Source organism: Musa acuminata, chromosome BXJ1-5, assembly GCF_036884655.1.
Source record: "Musa acuminata AAA Group cultivar baxijiao chromosome BXJ1-5, Cavendish_Baxijiao_AAA, whole genome shotgun sequence".
Classification (NCBI taxonomy): Eukaryota; Viridiplantae; Streptophyta; class Magnoliopsida; order Zingiberales; family Musaceae; genus Musa; species Musa acuminata.
In genome coordinates this window covers 35,817,310-35,839,748 of record NC_088331.1, presented here as the reverse complement: position 1 = coordinate 35,839,748, position 22,439 = coordinate 35,817,310, and the positions used below count along the sequence as shown (strand labels likewise).

General features: G+C 36.4%; 1 protein-coding gene across 1 annotated transcript; it reads left to right on the top strand.

Annotated features, from left to right (window-relative positions):
- Positions 1-20,423: 20,423 nt before the first annotated feature.
- On the top strand, positions 20,424-21,233 carry LOC135673937 (uncharacterized). Its single transcript, XM_065183337.1, has 2 exons — positions 20,424-20,742; positions 21,040-21,233. The coding sequence occupies exons 1-2, from the start codon at positions 20,424-20,426 to the stop codon at positions 21,231-21,233; spliced, it is 513 nt and encodes a 170-aa protein (XP_065039409.1).
- The last annotated feature ends 1,206 nt before the right edge of the window (positions 21,234-22,439 follow it).

The window sequence follows — 22,439 nt, the reverse complement described above, 5'->3', positions numbered from 1 at the left end:
TTGCAAAAGTTATGTTCTCTGCTGAGAATTGAGGGGTATTTATAGGCCCCAAGAGGATTCAAATTTGGGCTCCAAACTTTGAATTCTCTTGGGTTTCCGAGACTGGCGGTGCCACTGCTTGTCAATGTCTGTCAGACGGTCTACTAGCGGTGCCACCGCCTATCGGTGGCTATGCCACCGCCTGATCTCGGGTGTTGGGCGGTGCCACCGCCTAGTCTGGTGGTGCCACCGCCTGACACTTCGGGCTTTGGGCGGTTCCATCGCTTGTCCCTACAGATCTCTGGTTGGGCTTTAATTCTGTCCCAAACCAGGTCACTTTTGGGCCCATTTGGCCCCTAACCAAGATATAGGATCGTCCCTTAATCCTGACCCTAATTACATGTGAACTACATACTCAAAAACATAAACCTAAGCAAGTTTTCATCTGGCAAACGTCGAGTTTTGTTTTGATGAGCTTTCCTGCGATCTTCCGGCGGACTTCCGATACTCCCTCGGGTTTCTTCTGGCGGACTCCCAGCAGGCTCCCGATCTTGTGACGAATTCAATGAGTAGCCGAGCCTTCTCGGTGATCTCTGCGAACCTCTAACGATCTCTTCGGCAGACTTCCGAAAGTTCCGATATGTCTTCGATCTTTCTTGGTTGGTTCCGACAGCATCACCGACGAATCTTCGGACTCTCAATCGTTCATCGAACTTGATTCCGATATCCTTGCTTTATGTTTTTAGGCTATCGTAGTTAATCCTGCACACTTAACTTCAATAATATAGATTAGATCAATTAATCCATCAATTGATTTCATCATCAAAATCCGAGATTTCAATATTTTAATCAATATTGCATCATTGCATGTTAACATTCAAAAGTTATCAACATTAAAGCGATCATAACAACATCAAAAGTTATCAATATTAAGGAGATAGATTCCCCCCCCATTGTCATCAAAACTTTGCATGAAGAAGAGGAGGGAAGGTAAGGAGGGAATTCATTAAGAACCGATTTTGTGAAATGATTTGAATCAAAATATCATGTGAAATCAAATCACCATTCTTGCAAGTAATCATCACACACTAAAATTCATCTTTCAAGGAATAAGATATTCATTGGAATTCATAAAATTCATCTTTTATGAAAAGAATAAGAAAGAATTCATAAGAAAAGAGCATCATATGAAAAAGAAATCCACGAATAAGATTTCATCAATCAAATATGTTTCTTATTAAAAATTCACAAGAGTGAAACCCGTGAGAAATGTATTTGTCAATGAAATCTATGAAGTGATTAAGTGTATCAAAAATTATTAAGTGATAGAGCAAGGGTATGAAGTAAACTTGATACCAAGAAACATAAAAACGAAATAAATTCATGAAAGCTCCATTCATGAAATACATTAAGAGAAAGATAGTCCAGAAAAGAAATACAACAAACTCATGCATTCAGACAATTTAACATCCCTAACTCCCTTATAATGAAATCAAATTATTCTTTATTTAAAGGTTTTGTAAAGATATCAGTCAATTGATGTTTTGTATCAATGAATTCTAAAATTACATCATGATTATTAATATGATCTTATATAAAGTGATGCATAATGATAATATATTTAGTTCTAGAGTGTTGAATAGGATTTTTCATTAAACATATTGCACTCGTGTTATCACATTTTATGGGAATGTTATTAAGGTGAATCTTATAATCTTCTAATGTATTTTTCATCCATACAACTTGTACAAAACATACACTAGCCACTATGTATTTGGCTTCGGTCAAAGGTAATGCAATCGAGTTTTGTTTCTTGGAAGATTAAGAGACAAATGCATGACCTAAGAGTTGACATGTTCTGGATATGCTTTTTTTTATCTAATCTACATCTAGTAAAATCCGCATCAGCATAAGTAATTAATTCAAAGTTTTCAGATTTTAGATACCATAATCCTGGATTAGTGGTTCCTTTAAGATATCTACGAATTCTTTTAACTGCTTTAAGATAAGATAACTTAGGATTAGATTAAAACCTAGCACAAAGTCCTACGCTAAACATGATATCCGGTCTGTTGAATCTCAAATTTTGATGATGAAATCAATTGTAATTTGTTTGATATAATATATATGTTGAGAAAAGTGTACAGGATTAACTATGATAGCAATAAGACATAAAGCATGTATTATACTGGAGTCAAGATTGAGATCTCATTAGGAGTTCGAGAGTTCAACGGAAGTCTAGATGTTCATCGGAAGTTCTGCCGGAACCAACCGAGAAGTCTAGGAGCTTGCCAAAGAAGCTCATCGGAACTCACCAAGAATGTCATTGTAAAGTCTAGGAGCTTGCTGGGAGTCTGCCAGAACATTGTCGAGAGTTTGTCGGATGTACGCCGGAAATACGCCGGAAGCTCGCCGGAAGAGCAATTGATGTACCAGAACAAGAAGCACTATAAATTATGTCTTAGTTATCATAGTTAGAATATAAATTAAGTTAGGATTGGGAGGTAATCTCACTAACTTAATTAGAGGCCAACTAGGCCCTTAACAGGGCTGAATTGGGCCGAATTGAGCACCAAATTCAGTCCCTGAAAACATAGTCGGTGGTGGCATCGCCTGGAAGGCAGTGCCCCTAGTTTTCTAGGCAGTGGTACCACCCAGACTGGGTGGTAGTACCATCGACAATAGTCCTACCAGTGGTGGTACCACCCCTATTCGACGGTGGTACCACCTAGAGTCAAATCAGTTGTGGTAGTACTGCCTAGTAATGGCGATGGTACCATCAGTACCCCGGATTCCCAAGGTTGTGACACTTTCTGGCTCCAATTTTGAAGCCATTGGGACCTATAAAAATTTCACCCTTTTCTGCATGAAAGAGCACGAAAGTATTGGTTTAATTTTGAAGTCTTGAGTCATAAAAGTGTTATAAAAGTTAGAGTTCTCCTCCTTCATCTCTTAGCCTTGTAACCATCCAAGAAAGAGGAGTGAGACTTGTAAGGGTTGTCTCCTAAACCCGAGAAAAGGAAATAGTGCTGTAAAGAGGTGTTCGGTCTTCAACTATTGAAGGAATGCCTTTAGTGGACGCCGGTGACCTCATCGGAGGAGGAATCCGAAAGTGGATATAGGTCACCTTGACCAAACCACTCTAAATTTCAGTTTGCTTTTCATTTGTGCAATTTACTTTACTACAAACCTCCTTAATTTTCTCTTGCACTTTTATGAAAGTTTTCAAATTCAACTTCTCATAGAAACAGATTGAATTGAAACCATTTTCGTTAGAATTAATTTTAAACAAAACGAACATTTTTTTGAAATCGCGAAAGTTTTCCGCTGCACTAATTCACCCCCCTTGATCCAAACAATTGGTATCAGAGCAAGATTCACTCTCATTTGATTTTAAACCCAAGAGAGATAGCATTTACCGACAACCTAGAGGGCCATTCAATTACATGTTTACCCATGTTCAATGGGACGAATTACACATATTGGAAGACTAGAATGAGGATCTTCCTAATTTCAATGGATTTCAAATTATGGAATACTATAGAAAATGGGTTTCAAAAGTCTTCTCTTCCAATGAATGATTGGAATGAGTTGGAGAAGAAGACTTTCGCTTTAAACATAAAGGCTATGAATGCCTTATTTTGTGCATTAGATAAAAATGAGTTTAATCAAGTATCGATTTTTGAAACGGCTTTTGACATTTGGCACATACTCGAAGTGACTCATGAAGACACTAGGAGAGTGAAGGAGTCAAAAATGAATCTTTTAGTGCATTCTTATGAGTTGTTTCAAATGAAACCGAGTGAGACCATTGGAGACATGTACACTCGATTTATAGATATCATCAATGGCCTAAAAGGAGTTAGTAAATGTTTCTCAAATTTTGAACTTGTTAATAAGATTTTAAGATCCCTTCCAAAAAGTTGGGACCCTAAAGTAACAACCATTCAAGAGGCCAAAGATCTAAATAATTTTCCTCTTGAAAAACTAATTGGGTCACTAATGACCTATGAAATAACATTTAAAGCTCATGAAGAGCTTGAGGACACCCTTTCAAAGAATAGGAAGGGTATGGTACTGAGAACACAAGAAGACCACTTGAAAGAAAACTCAAGTGATGAGGACCTTGATGAAGACTTGGCACTCTTAACAAGAAAATTAAAAAAAATTCATTAAAAAAAATAAATTTAAAAATAATACTAGAAATAAATTTGAACCTAAGAAAGAAAAAATAATTTGTTATGAATGTAAGAAGCCGGGACACTTCAAAAGTGAATGTCCCCAAGCAAAGAGGAGGCAACCAAAGAAGAAGGCTCTCAAAGCTACATGGGACGACTCAAGTGCTTCCGAAGAAGAGGAGCCAACCAACACCGAGTAAGTTGCTCACTATGCACTAATGGCCATTGGAGATGAGGTAACAAGTTCATTTGATACAAATTTATCATTTGATGAACTTTTAAATACTTTTTATGATTTCTTTGATGAATACAAGTAAATTAATAAAAAATATAAATTGTTAAAAAAGGAGCATGATTCTCTTGTTAGTGATTATGATAGATTAAAAGTTGAGCACAATGATAGTTTAGCTTCATGTACAAAATGTGATGAACTAGAATTACTTCAAAAGGAAAAATTGCTACTTAAGAAAACCTTAGAAAAGTTTGAGGTTGGTAGCAAATCCTTGAACATGATCCTTGCCAATAAGGATCACATTCATAGAAAAGCGGAATCAGATTTGTGAGTAACTCTCACCAAAATCCAACCACCTTTGTTAAAAGCCCTAGTTTGCATGTTTCACTCCGAAAGAAATGCAACTTTTGTTGTAAATTTGGGCATGTAGCTTATCATTATCCATTTAAGAAATGTAGTCCACACAAATTGATTTGGATTCCTAAAAGAAACTCAATGACTCAATACAACTATGCTATGTAGATCGACTTTTGAGGCACCTAAGGTCAAATGGGTACTTAAAAATTATCCTTTTTCTAGAAATGTTTACCATCACAAGCTAGGAGTAAGAGATGGTACCTTGATAGTGGATACTCAAGGTATATGATCGGAGATCCATCTTAATTCTCTAAGCTCACTAATATAGATGAAGGATATATCACCTTCGGAGACAACAACAAGGGTAAAATCATTGGCAAAGGAATCATAGGTAACAAATCTACCGTTTCTACTAAAGATGTGTTGTTAGTTGATGGCTTAAAGCATAACCTTTTGAGCATTAGTCAATTATATGATAAAGGATATATTATTAAATTTGAATCTAATGCTTGCATTATTGAAAAACCACACAAAAACACATCTATGATTGCACAAAAACAAAATAACATATACACTATTGACATTAATGATCTTTATAATGAAATGTGTTTTTCGATTTTGAATAACGATGCTTGGCTTTGGCATAAGAGATTAGGTCATGCTAGCATAAAACTAATCACTCAAATTTCATCTAAAGAACTTGTAAGAGGAATTCTTCATATCAAGTTCATCAAAGTTAATGTGTATGATGCATGTCAACTAGGAAAACAAATAAAAGATAACTTCAAACCTAAGAACCAAATAAGCACCTCTAGACCTTTGCAATTGATCCATATGGACTTGTTCGGACCAATTGCTAAATCAAGACTAGGAGGTAGCAAATATGCATTTATCATCGTAGATGATTATAGTAGATACACATGGACTTATTTTTTGGCACACAAAAGTTAATGCTTTAAGTATTTCTCTAAATTTTGTAAACTTGTTGAAAATGAAAAGGGTTTTATGATTTTATCAATTCGAAGTGATTACGGTGGTGAATTTCAAAACCATGATTTTCAAGAATTTTGTGAATCTAATGTATATAACCATAACTTCTCTACTCTAAGAAATCCTCAACAAAATGGATTAGTAGAATGAAAGAATAGAAACTTACAAGAAATGACAAGAACTATGTTGAATAAACATAACCTACCCAAATATTTTTGGGCCTAAGCCGTAAACATGGCATGCTATGTTATGAATAGAGTTCTAAAAAAACCCTTACTCACCAAAACACCTTATGAGTTGTGGAACAATAAAAAACCCAATGTTTCATATTTTAAAGTTTTTGGGTGTAAGTGTTTTATCTTGAATGAAAAAGATGTCTTAGAAAAATTTGATGCTAAATCCGATGAAGGAATTTTTCTTAGCTATTCTTCTATTTCTAAAGTATTTTGTATCTTTAATAAAAGAACTTTTATTATAGAAGAATCTATTCATGTTGTTTTTAATGAAGTTTCCGAAGTTAAGAAAAATGATTTTGATGATGATGTTAATTTTGATGCTTTGAATTTAAATGAAACTCTTTCTCCATCTAGCAACTTAGATACATCTACTTTCAAAACATCCTTATCCAAGGATTAGAAGTATGTAGATGCTCATCCTAAGGAGCTAATCATAGGAGACACATCTAAAGGGGTTCAAACTCGTTCCTCTCTTAAGAATTTTTGTGCAAACGTCACTTTTCTTTCTTAAATTGACGAGACCTTGAAAGATGATTCATGGGTCATCACAATGCATGATGAGTTAAATCAATTTGAGAGAAATGAGGTGTGGAAGCTTGTTCCTAGGCCAAATGACCATGTAATTATTAGTACTAAATGGTTCTTTAGAAACAAGCAAGATGAATATGGTATCGTGGTTATAAATAAGGCTAGATTAGTGGCCAAAGGTTTCAACCAAGAAGAACGGATCAATTATGAAGAGACCTTCACTCCTATGGCACGATTAGAAGCCATAAGGATGCTCCTTGCCTATGCTAGTAGTAATAATTTTAAGTTGTTTCAAATGGATGTTAAAAGTGTTTTTCTTAATAGCTTTATTTTCGAAGAAGTTTATGTTGAATAACCTCCCAGATTTGAGAATGATAAGCTCCCTAATCATGTGTTTAAATTGACTAAAGCTCTCTATGAATTGAAACAAGCCCTGAGGGCTTGGTATGAGAGACTTAGCTCATTTCTTATTGAAAATAATTTTTCTAAAGGCAAGATCGATACTATATTGTTTATTAAAAAATTTAAAAATAATTTTTTTATTGTTCAAATTTATGTTGATGATATTACTTTCATTTCTACGAATGAATCTCTATATGAGTCATTTGCTAAAAGTATGAGTCTTGAATTTGAAATGAGTTTGATGGGGGAATTAACTTTCTTTTTAGGCTTACAAATCAAACAACTAAGTAATGGTATTTTTCTTAGTCAAACAAATATGCTTTAGATTTGCTAAAAATATTTAATATGGATAGCTCAAAGGCTATCAACACTCCTATGAGCACCTCCACCACGTTAGAAATTGATGAAAGTGGAGAAAGCTTTGATTAAAAAGCTTATAGGGGTATGACAGGAAGTTTACTTTATCTCATCGCAACTAGACCGTATATCATGTTTAGTGTAGGATTTTGTACTAGGTTTCAATCTAATCCTAAGATATCTCATCTTAAAGCAAATAAGAGAATACTTAGATATCTTAAAGGAATCACAAATCTAGGATTATGGTGTCCAAAATCTGAGAACTTTGAGCTAATTACTTATGCTGATACGGATTTTGTTGGATGTAGATTAGATAGAAAAAGCACATCCGGAACATGTCAATTTTTAGGAAATGCACTTGTTTCTCGATCTTCCAAGAAATAAAATTCGGTTGGAAGCCAAGTACATTGCAGCTAGTGTATATTGTGCACAAGTTGTGTGAATGAAAAACACTTTAAAAGATTATAAGATTCATCTTGAAAACATTCCCATAAAATATGATAACTCAAGTGAAATATGTTTAATAAAAAATCTCATTCAACACTCTAGAACTAAACATATTGATATTCGACATCACTTTATATGAGATCATATGAATAATCATGATGTAATCTTAGAGTTTATTGATATGAAACATCAATTAGCCGATATTTTTACAAAGCCCTTAAGTAAAGAATAATTTGATTTTATTGGGAGAGAATTGTCACGCCCCCCTGAATTTAATCCTTACTCAAGAGGTATGAACCTAACTCAAAATTGATAATATTATAATTTGAATAAACAATCCAGGATCTAAACACATAAGGCCACTAAGAGAACACTCAAGTCAAAATTCACTTATATGATCCACAATTCACAAAACCTGTGCAGTTTATAATCATACATCATGTCACTTAATGATTCTTAAAATTCAAAGATAACTTAACTAAACTATAACCACATCATAAATCTATAGTTGTGGGAATCTATATAATCACAAAACCAACATGTACTACATGTTTATATTAGTACATAGTTTCAACTTAATATTTCCAAAATCCTGACGCAAGAGATACTTTTCAAATATTTACAAAATACATCAATCTAGATTTGTCATTGATATTTCATTATACACAAAAAGAACTTATACAACATCAACCTATCAAGCACGAAATATTTACCCCAAAATCTTCTAGTCTTCCACTGCCTCAACCCAATTTACACATTTTAGTGAGCGATAAGCTATCCTGAAAAATTTATATAGCAACGGGGTGAGCATATAAAGCTCAGTAAGTGACTAACATATCCATAGCAAAGAGGATAGGTTTCAAACAAATAAGGTATCAAAATATAAAGCAGAGATACAAGATGAAATAGTAGCTTGTTTTTGTTTGAACGCAGAATTACAATATTGTATCGTTCGAAGCACATTTTGTTCATACAATCGAGGAAAGGTAATTGGAGCATATCATTGGCAAAAGGAGTATATCGATGGCATATGGTATTTTTCAAGGCATAACAAAAACATATAAACCTTTCGGAACATATCAAAGAACAAAACATGAACAAAAGCTCAAATGTCACATGACGTTGCATTCATTTCATTCTTATCCAAAGCATGCATAGAAACACAGCCAAAACTTTAGATATCATGTCAAACACATAGAAGGTGAAGTGGGATCATAACATAATATGGTCCATTCATTTCTGAATGACCACCAAACATAAGTCTCCCACGTTTAGGTGCTCCATCCACTCACGTCTGAGTGAAGTCATAGGGGACGACAGAGCATCGTGGGATCATAACATAATATGGTCCATTCATTTCTGAATGACCACCAAACATAAGTCTCCCACGTTTAGGTGCTCCATCCACTCACGTTTGAGTGAAGTCATAGGGGACGACAGAGCATCGTGGGCTCTAAGAATAACTCCCTTTACCATTTCTAGCAAAGGTTTACATTTATCCCACAAACACTGGAGTACAAAAGGATAATGAATAATAAAATTGGGACATATCGGAAACACATGCAGAACAACGGAATGCATGTGCCTATACGAAACATTGCGATACAAACATAAACTTTACATAATGAAATCAGGTATACAAATAATTAAAGGACAAGAGTATACAAGAATTTAAAGTAGTAATTTAAAGCTTAAGTGAAGTAAGAGTTTTTGCTGAAATCAATTTCCAAAGAGAAGAAACAAGAAGAGGCGAATTTAAGGCAAAACACATGCGGAACAATGGAATGCATGTACCGATACGAAACATTGCGCTACAAATAGTAACTTTACATAATATATTTAGGTATATAAATAATTGAAGGACAAGAGTATACAAGAATTTAAGGCAATAATGTAAAGTTCAATTGAAGTAAGGCTTTTGTCGAAATCAATTTCTAAAGAGAAGAAACAAGAAGAGGCGAATCAACTAAAGCTTGATTTTGGCATAATTGGAGAGGCAATTGTATAAATTATTTAGATAACTAATTATACTCTAATTTATACAAATTAGGTGTCATTCAAAAGCTGTGTCAATCTAGTTTTAGGGAAATCAAGTTTTGTAAGAATTGGAGTTAGCTATAGGGAGTTACAAATAATTTCGTAGCAAAAGGTCTAAAAATATCAGCTTTGTTTTACTGAATCCATAGGGTCGACGAAAATAGATGTTTTTAGTTTTCATTTATATTCTAAAAATTTTAAATCAAGTACATATAGAAAGAATTTTGAGTCTAACTTCAAATAAATCATACTTTGTATGAATCTGAGGTCCCAACAGAAAGTTATAAGTAGTTAAGCAATAAGAGATCAGAAATTACAGTCTATATTTTGCAGAATCTGTAGGGTTAATTGAAACAAAAGTCTAAATTAATATTTAAACTCCAAATCATTTAATATTGGTATCAAAATAAAGATCTTTAAGTCTACTTTCAAATGAATTAGACTTTGCCTAAATCAGAGTTTAGTGCTAAAAGTTACGTCTGAAACAATGTATAGAAGTTAGATTATCGAAAAATTACAGATTCATAGCTTTGTATCAAAACGAAAGAAATGTCTGTTTCTTAATTGAAATCTTTCAAATTTTATAGAATTAAAATGAAAATAGAGATTAGGATTTTTGTGGGATGGGGTTAGAACACTTGCCTTCAAATAATTTGAATCTCAAATGTTGAAAAATTGATGAAAGACCTCAAGCTCTTCTTCTTGTTCTTCTTGTTCTTGTTCTTCTTCTCTCTTCTCAAACTCACGTTGGCTGCAGCTCTTAAGTTTTATTTTCTTTAACCTTTCATCTAATTATTTGAGTTTTAGCTAATGCAAAAGTTGCAAGGTGTCATGTAGGCATGAAAGGGGCTAGGTGTCATCTTTAGAGTAAACATAAGTGGCACCAACCTTAGGTTAGCTAGTGACACATGTCCACCATTTGTTTTTTAACTTAAATCTGAATCTTTTATAAATCATATTAAATTTTTACTATATACTCTTAGGTCCCTAGCCATAAAATTTTAATATAATATCATTTAATATAAAAAATTATTTAAAAATCCTCATATTTACAAACAAGAATTTACTAAATTTTTAAAAATGGGAGATGTTACAAGAATTAGGAATGTTAATTTGTCCGAATGTATGAATTTGTTAAATTTTATTTTAAGACTTTCTTGATTCTTTGGATTACTCACTTAAGTTCTGTGCTGATAATTTTATGATGCAAATTTTACATAATGATAAGGTTGTGTGCTTCAATAAAATGTCTACTTTGATGTTGGAATTTTGTGCTTTGATGTTGAAAGTTTCTATGATGTTGTGATCTCTTTAAATGATGATCATGTTATCATACAATGATGCAATATCATGTTTACTTTGATGATTATGATCTCTATTAAATATTGAGAAGTTTTAATTATACATGATGCAATATCGGATTCTTAACTTTTGAGTGCTACAAGCACTAATGATATTATCTCATACAAATAGTGATGATAGGCTATGACGAAATATTTTATAAATGCATGAAGTGTTTATACATATCTTGATGTTTGATTCATGGAAATCATTGACAAATGCATCTCTCACGGATTTCACTTTTATAAATTTTTAATGAGAAATGGATTTGACATAATGCTTTTCTCACTGTGAAGTTTTATTCATGAATTTTTCCTTCATGTGATACTCCTCTCCCATGAATAATTGAAGGAATTCCAATGGATATATTAATCCTTGAAAGATGAATTCTTGTGTGTGATAATTTTCGTAGGGATTTGATTTCATATGGATATCTCGATCCTTTTCATGAATCCCATCTCTTTGTCAAAATGAAAGCATGTTTTAACAAAAACTTCTTTATCATTTTTTACTTGATTCAAATCATTTTACAAATTTAGTTCTTATTGGATTCCCTCCTTACCTTCTTTCCTCTTCTTCATGCAAAATGTGATGACAAAGGGGGAGAAGTTGTTGGAATTAATCATTTTAATGTTGATAACATCTAATGATGAGAACTTCTGAGTGTTAAACCTGCTTGCTTTTTTTTTACCACACTTGTATTGTTAAATTGTTCTCCTTTTTGTTAATGATAAAGGGAGAGAAATAATACCAAAATGTGGTAAATTGATGACAAATGTATGCAATGTATTTTATCATATATACATGAAATGTTTGCTTGATTAATTTCTTTCATTATGATAAGATATCTAGAACTTAACTTACTATTTTGTAATTGATATCTTGCCATAGAATGATGAATTGCTATCTTTGTCATCTTTCATATTTGAAATATCATACTTGAAAATAGATATCATGCCTTGACATCGTTTTGATAAATACTTAGCATCGTATTTTGAGAATGATAGATCATGATAAGAATCATGATGTGCATATTGATAAGTTTAATTAACTTATCTTATCAGTTTGTTTCTTGAATTTATAAGCCTTGAATTCAAGAATATCTTTTCTTAAGTATAGCATATAGATAGGGGGAGTTAAGGTTAACTCCGTCATCAATTGATTGTCATCATAAAAAAGGGGGAGATTGTTGAATCTCGGATTTTGATGATGAAGTCAATTGTAATTTGTTTGATCTAATCTATATGTTGAGAAAAGTGTGCAGGATTAACTATAATAGCAGTAAGACATAAAGCAGGTGTTGTGCCAGAGTCAAGATCAAGATCTTATTGGGAGTTCGAGAGTTCGATGGAAGTCCAGATGTTCGTCGGAAGTTCTACCGTAACCAACCGAGAAGTCTAGGAGCTTGCCAAAGAAGCTCGTCGGAACTCGCCAAGAAGATTATCGTAAAGTCCAGGAGCTTACTGGGAGTCCGCCAGAACATTGCCAAGAGTTCATTGGATGTTCACCGGAAGTACACCGGAAGCTCGCCGGAAGAGCAATTGATGCATCAGAACAAGAAGCACTGTAAATTATGCCTTAGTTATCATAGTTAGAGCATAAATTAAGTTAGGATTAGGAGGTAATCTTACTAACTTAATTAGGGGCCAATTGAGCCCTTAATATGACTGAATTGGGTTGAATTAAGCACCGAATCCAGTCCTTGAAAACATGGCCGGTGGTGGCGTCGCTTGGAAGGCAGTGCCCCTGATTTTCTGGGCAATGGTACCATCGGTAGTAGTGCTACTAGCGGTGGTACCGCCCAAAATCAAATTAGCAGTGGTAGTACTACCCAATAATGATGGTGGTATTGCTAGTACCCCGGATTCCGGGGATGTGACACTTTTTTGCTCTAATTTTGATGCCATTGGGGCCTATAAAAACCCTACCCTTTTCTGCATGAAAAGGCACAAAACTATTGGCTTAATCTTGAAGTCTTAAGTCATAAAAGTGTTGTAAAAGTTAGAGTTCTCCTCCTTCATCTCTTAGCCTTGTAACCATCCAAGAAAGAGGTGTGAGACTTGTAAGGGTTGTCTCCTAAACTTGGGAAAAGGAGAAATTGTTGTAAAGAGGTGTTCGGTCTTCACCTATTGAAGAATGGCTTTTAGTGGATGTCGATGACCTCGTCAGAGGAGGAATCCGAAAGTGGATGTAGGTCACATTGACCGAACCACTCTAAATTTTAGTTTGCTTTTTATTTGTGCAATTTACTTTACTGCAAATCTCCTTAATCTTCTCTTGCACTTTTATGAAAGCTTTTAAGTTTAACTTCTCTCAGAAACAGATTGAATCGAAACCATTTTCGTCGAAATTAATTTTAAATGAAACGAACAATTTTCTAAAATCACGAAAGTTTTTTGCTGCACAAATTCACCCCCTCTCTTAGTGCTACTCTTGATCCTAACACGATTTAGTTGCGGTGAGGTATAGTAAACTACCTATCATACCCCTATAAGTTTTTTAATCAAAGCTTTCTCTACTTTTGTCAATGTCTAACTTAGTAGAGGTACTCATAGGTGTATTGATAGCTTTTGAATTTTCCATATTAAAGCATTTTAGCAAATCAAATTCATATTTTGTTTGACTAAGAAAAATACCAGTGTGAAGTTGTTTGATTTATAAACCTAAAAAGAAGGTTAGTTCACCCATTAGACTCATTTCAAACTCTTGGCTCATACCCTTGGCAAATGATTCATAAAGAGATTCATTTGTAGAACCAAAAATAATATCATCAATGTAAATTTGAACAATAAAAAAATTAATTTTAAAATTTTAATCAATAATGTGGTATCGACATTGCCTTTAAAAAAATTATTTCAAATCAGAAAGGAGCTAAGTCTCTCATACTAAGCCCTTGGGGCTTGTTTCAATCCATAGAGAGCTTTAGTCAATTTAAACATATGATTAGAAAAATTATCATTCTCAAATCTGGGAGGTTGTTCAACATATACTTCTTCAGAAATAAAGCCATTAAGAAAAGCACTTTTAACATCCATTTGAAATAACCTAAAATTATTACTACTAGTATAGGCAAGGAGCATCCTTATGGCTTTTAATCATTCCATAGGAGTGAAGGTTTTTTCATAATTGATATATTCTTCTTGGTTGAAACCCTTGGCCACTAATCTAACCTTATATTTAACCACAATACCAAATTTACCTTGCTTATTTCTAATGATCTATTTAGTACCAATAACTAAATGATCATTTGGCCTCGAAATAAGCTTCGACACCTCATTTCTCTCAAATTGATTCAACTCTTCTTGCATTGTGATAACCCATGAATCATCTTTCAAGGCATCGTCAATGCATTGAGGTTCAATTTGGGAGAGAAAAGCGGCGTTGGCACAAAAATTCTTAAGAGAAGAACGAGTTTGTACCTCTTTTGATTTGTCTCCTATGGTTAGCTCATTTGGATGAGCATCTACATACTTCCTTTCCCTGGGTAAGGATATTTCGGAAGAAGATGTTTCTAAATTGCTAGATGGAGAAAGGGTTTCATTTAAATTCAAAGCATCAAAATTAAGATCATCAAATTATTTTTCTTAACTCTGAAAAATTTATTAAAAATAACATGAATAAATTCTTCTGTAACCAAAGTTCTTTTGTTAAAAATATGAAAGGCTTTAGAAATAGAAGAATAACCAAGAAAAATTCTTTGATTGGATTTTGCATCAAACTTTCCTAAGGCATCTTTGTAAAATATGAAACATTGGGTTTTTTGTTGTTTCACAATTCATAAGATGTTTTGGAAAGTAATGGTCTTACTAGAACCCTATTCATGACATAGCATGTTGTATTAACGGCTTCGACCGAAAAATATTTGGGTAGGCTATGTTCGTTCAACATGGTTCTTGTTATTTTTTGTAAGTTTCTATTTTTTCTTTCCACTACTCCATTTTGTTTAGGATTTCTTAGAGTAGAGAAATTATGGTTATATCCATTAGATTCACAAAATTTTTGGAAATCATGGTTTCAAAATTCACCACCGTGATCACTCCGAATTGATGAAATCATAAAGTCTTTTTCATTTTGAATAAGTTTTCAAAACTTTAAAAAATACCTAAAATAATAACTTTTGTGTGCCAAGAAGTATGTCCAAGTATATCTACTATAATCGTCTACGATTACAAAGGCATATTTGCTACCTCCTAGGCTTGATATATCAAATGGTCCAAACAAATCCATATGGATCAATTGCAACGGCCTATAAGTGCTTATTTGATTCTTTGGTTTGAAACTACCTTTTATTTATTTTCCTAATTCACATGCATCATACACATTGTCTTTAACAAACTTTGATGAATACCTCTTACAAGTTCTTTAGATAAGATTTGAGAGATTAGTTTTATGCTAGTATGATCTAATCTCCTATGCCAAAGCCAAGCATCATCATTCAAAATCGAAAAACACATTTTATTACAAAGATCATCATTGTCGATAGTATATACATTATTTTGTTTTAGGGCAATCATAGATGTATTTTTGTGTGATTTTTTAATAATACAAGCATTGGATTCAAATCTAATGATGTATTCTTTATTACATAATTGACTAATGCTCAAAAGATTATGCTTTAAACCATAAACCAATAATACATATTTAATCAAAAAGTTAGATTTGTTACATATGGTTCCTTTTCCAATTATTTTACCCTTGTTGTTGTCTATAAAGGTGGCATACTCTTCGTCTAGGCTAGTGAGCTTAAAGAATTGAGATAGATCTCCAGTCATGTGACTTGAGCATTTACTATCAAGGTACCATCTCTTGCTCCTAGCTTGTGATGGTAAACATTTCTACATAAAAGGGTAATTTTTAGGTGCCCATTTGACCTTGGGTGCTAAAAAATCGATTGACTTAATTTCTCATTTTGTATGGAGTTTTTTATGGTTCCTTTAGGAGCCCAAATCAATTTATGTGGATTATATCTCTTAAGTGGATATTTATAGGCAACATGTCCAAGTTTGCAACATAAGTTACATTTAGTGTGGGGTGATACATGCTAGATAGGGCCTTTAACAAAGGTGGTTGGATTTTAGTAGGAGCTACTCACAAATCTGATTCCGCCTCTTCTATAAACTTGACCCTTATTAGCAAGAATCATGTTCAAGGACTTGCTACTAACCTCAAACTTTTCTAAGGTTTCTTTAAGTAGCAAGTTTTCCTTTTTAAGTGTTTCTAATTCATTACATTTTGTGCAAGGAGCTAAACTATCATACTCAATTTTTAGTCTATCAAAATCACTAACAAGAGAAGCATGCTCCTTTTTCAATAATTTATATTTTTTACTAACTAACTTATATTAATCAAATAAATCACTTAGTAGTTCATCAAAAGATAAATTTGCATCCAATGAACTGCTTACCTCATCTCCGATAGCCATTAGTGCATAGTGAACAACTTGCTCAGTATTGGTTGGCTCCTCTTCTTTGGATGCACTTGAATCGTCCCAAGTTACTTTAAGAGCCTTCTTTTTCTTTGGTTGCTTCTTATTTACTTGGGGACATTTGCTTTTGAAATATCCCGGCTTCTTGCATTCGTAGCGTATAACTTATTCTTTCATAGGTTCAAATTTATTTTTATAGTTATTTTTAAATTAATTTATTTTTATGATTTTTTTGAACTTTCATGTCAATAGTGCTAAGTCATCATCATAGTCCTCATCACTTGAATTTTTTTTCAAGTGGTCTTCTTCAGTTCTTAGTATCATATCCTTTCTATTCTTTATAAGGTTGTTCTCAAGTTCTTCATGAGCATTGTAAGTCATCTCATAGGTCATTAGTGACCCGATAAGCTCTTCGAGAGGGAAGTTATTTAAATCATTTATTTTTTGAATAGCAGTTACTTTAGGATCCCAACTCTTTGGAAGGGATCTCAAGATTTTATTAACAAGTTCGGAATTAGAAAAACATTTACCAAGTCCTTTTAGACCATTGTCGACATCCATAAATCGGGTGTACATGTCTCCAATGGTCTCATTCAGTTTCATCCGAAACAACTCATAGCCTTGATTGAACTCGATTTTATCCAAAGCACAAAACTAGGCATTCATAGCCTTGGCATTTAAAGCGAAAGTCTTCTTCTTCAACTCATTCCAATCATTCATTGGAAGAGAAGACTTTTGAAACCCATTTTCTACAATGTTCTATAATTCAAATTCCATAGAAATTAGAAAAATCCTCATTCTAGTCTTTCAATAGGTGTAATTCGTTCAATTGAGCATGGGTAGATGTGTAATTGAGTAACCTTCTTAGTTACTAGCAAATGCTATCTCTCTTGCGTTTCAAACCAAATGAGAGTGACCGGCCTCTGATACCAATTGTTAGGATCAATAGCAGCACTAAGGGGGGTGGGGGTGGGGGTGGGGATGAATTAGTGTAGTGGAAAAGTCACTGATTTCAAAAAATATTCATTTTGATTAAATCCGTTTTGAAAAGATATTAAACTTGAAGACGTTCGTAAGAGTGTAAAGAGAAAGTTAAGGAAGATTACAGTAATGTAAATTGCTCAAATAGAAATGCAAATCAGAATTTAGAGCGGTTCGGTCATTGTGACCTACATTCACTTCTGATTCCTCTTCCGTCGAGATCACCGGTGTCTACTAATGGTCTTCCTTCAATAAACGAAGACCAACCACCTTTTACAGCTCTTTCTCCTTTTATCGGGTTTAGGAGATACCCTTACAAGCCTCACTCCTCTTTCTTAGATGGTTACAAAGGTAAGAGAGGGAGGGGAGGACTCTTCTCACTTTTATAACACTTTAATGCCCCAAGAATTCAATATTATGTTAACACTATTAGGATCAAGAGTGGCACTAAGAGGGGAGCTGAATTAGTGCAGCAGAAAATTCTTTGATTTCGTAAAATATTTTATATATTCGATGGAAATCGATTCAGAAAGACAGCAACTTGAAACATAAGAGAGCGTAAGCATAGTGAAAGCAAGATAAGGAGGAGAAGCAGTTTGCTATGAAATGATTTGCAATTAAAGTAAATTGCTAAAAAAAAAATGCAAACCAGAATTTAGAATAGTTCGGGCAATGTGACCTATATCCACTTTCGGATTCCTCCTCCGTCGAGGTCACTAGCGTCCACTAAAGGCCTTCCTTCAATAGGTGAAGACCAATCACCTTTTATAGCTCTTTCTCCTTTTGTCGGGTTTAGGAGAGAACTCTTACAAGTCTCACGCCTCTCTTGAATGATCTCAAAACTTAGAAAGGGAGGAGGACTCTAGCACTTGTTTACAACACTTTTACACCCCAATAACTCAAGATTATAATCACACTTCGGTGCCCTTTCATGCAAAAAAGAGTCGGGTATTTATAGGCCCCAATGGTTTTCAAAAATAGAGCCAAAAAGTGTCTCATCCCGGATTTTCCAGGTATTAGCGGTACCACCGCCATTACTGGGCGGTATTACCGCCTTACACCTGACACTGGACGGTACCACCGCTTGACAGAGCTCGGAGATCGAACTCTAACGGTACCACCACCTGACAAGGGTGGTACCACCGCTAACAGCATTAACTGCTAGTAGTACCATTGCCCAATCCACTTGGGAAATTGGGTCTTCCAAGCGATGCCACCGCTAGTCAGAGTCCATCAACCTAGTTGGGCCTTGTATTTGGCCCAAACCATCCTAGTGATAAGACCCTAAAGTCTTATCGTCGCTCTGATACCAAATGATAAAACCCTAAAGTCTTATCGTGGAAGAAAGGGGAGAAAAGGAAATAATAATGATCGATTCGAGGGGATCGGCCTCCTTGATCGCTTCGAGGGGATCGACCCTCCTTGATCACTTCGAGGGGATCGGCCTCCTAGGGTTTGTCCATAGAGTGGAATAACATTTCATTGATTAACTGATTAATTTCGAAAAGAAAGGGTTACATCACTATTTATAGAGTTCCATCCATAGCCCACTTGGACTTGGACTCTAATAATAAATAAATATTAAATAAACCTCTACTTGACTCTAACTGAACCAAAATGACTTAATAAACAACAAAACTAAATGGACTCGATAAACATTATTCAAAAGCTCATAAAAAGGGTCCTAACAGTTCCTCCCTCTTCAAATCAGCCTTATCCTCAAGGCTGAGTAGCATCATTCTCGAAGAGCTTCTCTTTCAGCACTTCAATCATAGGCTATATGTAATGCATCATAACCCGTTGATCAAGAAAGTATGGTCTCCACTTTTTGATAGTGTAAGCAACAGGTCGGTCTTTTAGTGTAGCAATCATTGCAAGAAACTCCTGGCCTTTGTTATCACAAGTTAAAATCCGTCCATCAGCAATCTTTACTTCGAATCTGTCACAGCCTTCAATGTGGTAAGATAATCGAGCTGCAACTTTCCTTTTCATAAAATTATTAGTGCTTCACGTGTCAATCAACATAGTGACAGGCTGATGCTTCAAAGTTCCTCTGATTTTCATAGTTTGTGCGTTAGCATAGCTAGCCAATGCATGCACTGTATATATGATGGCTTCAATATATTCATCAGTTTCCACACCTTCATAATCGGAGTCCAACTCTTCTGCTTTCGATTCCTCTCCAATTGGCTAAATCATCATATGTTGCCCTTGTTTACATTGGTGCTCTATACTCCACTTTTCATCATAGTACAAACCCTTTGTTGATCTTTCCTTGCTAATATTTCTCATGTAGATGTGCGAATGAGAAAGTAGCTATCATAGTGCGGGGTTGACGAGCCTTAACTTCACACTAGATCTCTGGAATAAGCCCTTCAATAAATATACCCAAAAATTTTTGTTCTGACCAATCCCTAGCTTGATATGATAATCTTTCAAACTTGCTCTGATATTCCATCACTGTAGAAGTATAACAAATTTTGACGAGCTGTCCATTAACATTCTCATATTCTAATGGGCCGAAGCGAACAATAAGCCCTCTTTAGAACTACTCCCATGAAGGAACTCCGTGGAAATTTTCATACTAATCATACCATTGGATTGCATCTCTCTCTAGTTGGATCTCCATCTTTCCATCTCGAAAATTCTACCTTCATGTGTGAGTAGTTTATGTCACAATCTTGGGGCCCTTTTCTTGTATTTCTAGATCTATGCAACGTAAAACTTGAGCCCTTATTTTGTTGAAATTTGCTGAGGCTCTCTAGTAGGCTCTTTTTGAAATCATTAAGTGTTTCTTGCAGTTGGTTCTCAATTCTGATTTCCAATGCTTCCATTTGTGCTTTCACCGATTTATCAGTGGCTATTGCGTAAGACTACAATTCTATAATCTCAACTCCTATTTTTGGTGTCGGTCAAGGGCATCAACACTATCGATGCGAAGTTGCCAAGGGCAGTGCTGTGGTCGCTGCATTGGAGGAAGAGTTGCTGCCCTATTTCTATCGCTGTGTGGGGTGCGAGCGCCAGGGCTGGAAGGCGACTGCGCCGATGTGGTTGCAACTGTTGCGACCCAAGGGCGATCGTCGAGCAGCGGGGTTGAGGCTGTAGTGATGGCAACCTGTGGTGATGGTAACCTGCAGTTGTGGCAGAATATGCTAAGCAAGGGGGAGGCGGCGTTGAAGCGGCCGGGGTTGACAAGAGGAATCGGTGTTGCATGCACTGTTGGGGTTGAGGCAGGGCAGCATAATTGCTGCGGTTATTGCGTTCATTGTTGGAGGGCGATCTGTTGTGGTCGCCACGAGGAAGGGAGGTCGAGAGGCTACGGCTGCGATGGTTGAGACCCAAGGGAAGGCAGCAACAATGGTGCGACTAGGGGCAATGCCGCCAAGGGCTTGCCACCCCGATGGTTGCGACGATGCGGATGGGAGGCAATGATGCTTGTCTTTATCACACAGTAGAAGGAGGCACTAGTGACACCGAGAAATCGTGTGCGGTTGAGGAGATGGCAGTGGCTACGATGGTCATGGTTGCCTTGTTTTGATCGCTGTGAAGAGGGATGGTCAAGTGACTGCAGCTGCGACACAAGGGCAGGCAGCAATGGTGGCACAGTTGGGGGCAGTGGAGGCAGAGATGGTGGCGTGGTTGGGGGCAGCGGAGGCAGCGATGGTGGCGCGGTTGGGGGCAGCGTCATGGACGATATAAGTGACGAGGGGGTTGGTCCGCTAGCTGGGAAGCAGCAGCCATAGTCCTTCTTGCTCGAGCAGGATGGGGCAGCAAGGAGGGAAGACTACTGGCTGAGGAGCAGCGGCAATGCTGGTCACCGATCGGAAAGTAGTGGCGACGGTGGGGCTGGTCGAAAGCAGGGAAAGTAGGGGCCCCTTTCAACTAGATGGGCTTCAAAGGGGAGAGGATGTGGTTGTAGCGAGTATGACGCAACGAGGAGGGGAGGTTTTTGGCTGGGGAGCGACGGCAGCGGTGGTCATGCGGCCAAGAAGCAGCGGCGGTGGTGGAGAAGGAGTTGGCGGTGTTACGATTGGGAACAAGGGCAACCAGTGAGTTGCTCTGTTTTTGGCACTACGGATGCAGAGCAAGGAGGATCGACAACTGGGAGGCGTGCGACGGTCATCGCATGGTGTCTGGCAGCGGTGGTGGCTCGGCAACGAAGGAGAGGAGTGGCGTTGAAGTGGCCGAGAAACAGTGGCAGCGGTAGAGGCAACTGGCGCCTATGGCAGCAGAGGGACCGGCGGCTGCTCTGTTTCTATCGCACCATAGAAACAACGGCGGCGGTAGAGGCAACCGACGCCTGTGGCAATAGAGGGACCGGCGGCTGCTCTGTTTCTATCGCACCATAGAAACAACGACGCCGACATATTGCACAGCCGAAGCTGCAACCAAGGGAAGGCAGCGATGGCGATGCGGCTAGGGTAGCGTCGCTGATGGTAGAAGTGGCAATGGGTGGTCCGCTAGCTGGGAAATAACAACCGCAGCCCTTCTCGCTCGAGCGAGATGCGGGCAGCGAGGAGGCGAGGTCGCTGGCCAGGGGGGGCAGCGCAGTGGTGGTGGTGGTGGCTGTTGGCTAGGCAGCAGCGGCGGCGGCGGTGGTCCGTTGGTCGGGAAGCAACGACGGTGGGTGGGCTGGCCGGAAGTAGGGGAAGTAGGGGTGGCTGCTACGGCTTCTTCTTCTTCTTAGTTTACACAATTTTTTTTTTTTTTTTTTTCAGTAACTATAGCTAAACTATACCGAGAACGCCAAGGATCGTCGCTCTGATACCAAATGATAAGACCCTAAAGTCTTATCGTGGAAGAAAGGGGAGAAAAGGGAATGATAATGATTGCTTCGAGGGGATCAGCCTCCTTGTTCGCTTCGAGGGGATCGACCCTCCTTGATCACTTCGAGGGGATCGGCCTCCTAGGGTTTGTCCATAGAGTGGAATAACATTTCATTGATTAAC